General features: G+C 52.7%; 1 protein-coding gene across 1 annotated transcript in view; it reads right to left on the bottom strand.

Annotated features, from left to right (window-relative positions):
* Positions 1–1,357, bottom strand: part of LOC108754972 (muscle segmentation homeobox-like) — an 8,072-nt gene extending 6,715 nt beyond the window's left edge. The window contains exon 1 of the mRNA XM_018497661.1: positions 86–1,357. Within this exon, the coding sequence (XP_018353163.1) occupies positions 86–944 (859 nt within the window). The 5' untranslated portion in view covers positions 945–1,357. The remainder of the gene's footprint in view (positions 1–85) is intronic.
* Between the last annotated feature and the right edge of the window lie 290 nt (positions 1,358–1,647).

Raw genomic sequence — 1,647 nt, 5'->3', positions numbered from 1 at the left:
TTAAAGATATATATATATATATATATATATATATATGTATATATATACATATATATAGATTGGTAAAAAAATCAAAGACACTTACCGTTTAGAGGAGCATGATGAGAGAAGTGAGAAGGGAAGAATGTGGCAGTGGCTGCGGCCGCTGCAGCCGCCGCAGCGGCTGCGGCTGCATTTTGATGTCCGCCGCCCCAAACTGCGGGGTGAAGACTAGGCGGGATCTCCGGGATACCGCCGATCGTAGCGAAACCGCCAAGATATGCCGGTGTCGGCCTAACGGGAGTTGGGCTGGACGGATGATGCTGAAGATCTTCCACGTCAACCAGTCTGCTCTCATCGTCCTCTTCGATATCGTCCGTTTCCGAACACCTCGAATGAGCCTCACCGTGAGAGCTGCTTCTCGGTGATTGCGAACCGGCGTCCTGATGACTGCCGATCTTCGGAGACGAAGAACAGCCCACCGTAGGTTCTGGCGTGGTACTAGCGTCGGTGGATGGATGAATGCGATAATCCAAGCTACCAGAGGTCGATCTTCTACCGGGTGACTCGATATTGCAGGCGTAATCGATCGCTTCGGGATACCTCGGCGGAGTTCTCGGCTCTGAAGTATTGTGAGGAGAGGCGCAACGAATCAATCTGGCGTCTTGATTGGGCGACGATGATAAGGTGTATCTTGATGTTTTGAAATCACATGGATGTTTCAGCATACGAGGCTCCTGTCGAATCGCGTACGATACGATCGGTGACGATCTGGGTGATGTTAGAATCGCGTCCTGCCTCGTCGAGGACTCGGACGATTTTCTAGTGTCGGCTAGGAGAGCCGCGACGGAGAAGCTCAATCGATGAGCCGGTTTGGGACTTGCCTGCAACGCCTGAGTCTCGTCTGACGAGTCCGGACTGGTCGATGCAGGCGTGACCGGCGAGGTCATCCTTATTACTGTCATTCTTAGACGCGTCGATCGATCACCTTATACGTCGATTAGCACACTGCTTGGATCCGCAATAACAAGATTTCGATATTTCTGAACAAGAGCTACCTGCTCATTCCGCGACGGACTTGAATGCTCGACTCGTAGCTGAATGCTCACTGCTTCACGAATGACTCCTCACTGACTCATACATGATCTCTCTCTCTCTCTCTCTCTCTCTCTCTTTCTCTCTCTCTCTCACGAATGCAAATCTGTTCCAAACATTCGCCAACGGTCAGCTGCGGAGAAGGACGCGCGTGAGGCACATCGAGGCACACCAGGGATAATTGTTCGACGATTGATAGATCTTGTGTGGACTCGTGGATCAATGATCGTGTTGACCAGCAGCTCCAGATAGCCTCTAGCCAAGCCGAGCTCTCCGTGCGAACTGAGTTTGACCGCTCAACCAGCACCGCCCTGATTTTTCGTTTTGCCTTCGGCTAAGCGCCTGTGGTGGGGTTCGAGCGCTCGTCGACGGAAGAGAGGTCCCCTCGTGGAAGTGGGGAATCCGTGCGACAGAGCGAGAAGGAGAGGATCCGAACGGGGCGAGGCTGGGAACTACTAACGGGGGCATTCCTCGCGACGCTCCGCCCCATGGCTGGGACTCAGGCGGAATTATCTATACAGCGATTTTTGTACCGAGGGATAAGTTTCTCTCGTGCAAATGCGACGTGCCGTC

Source organism: Trachymyrmex septentrionalis, unplaced genomic scaffold (assembly GCF_001594115.1).
Source record: "Trachymyrmex septentrionalis isolate Tsep2-gDNA-1 unplaced genomic scaffold, Tsep1.0 scaffold83, whole genome shotgun sequence".
NCBI lineage: Eukaryota > Metazoa > Arthropoda > Insecta > Hymenoptera > Formicidae > Trachymyrmex > Trachymyrmex septentrionalis.
The sequence above is the reverse complement of the archived record's forward strand: the minus strand, read 5'-3'. Positions and strand labels throughout refer to the sequence as shown.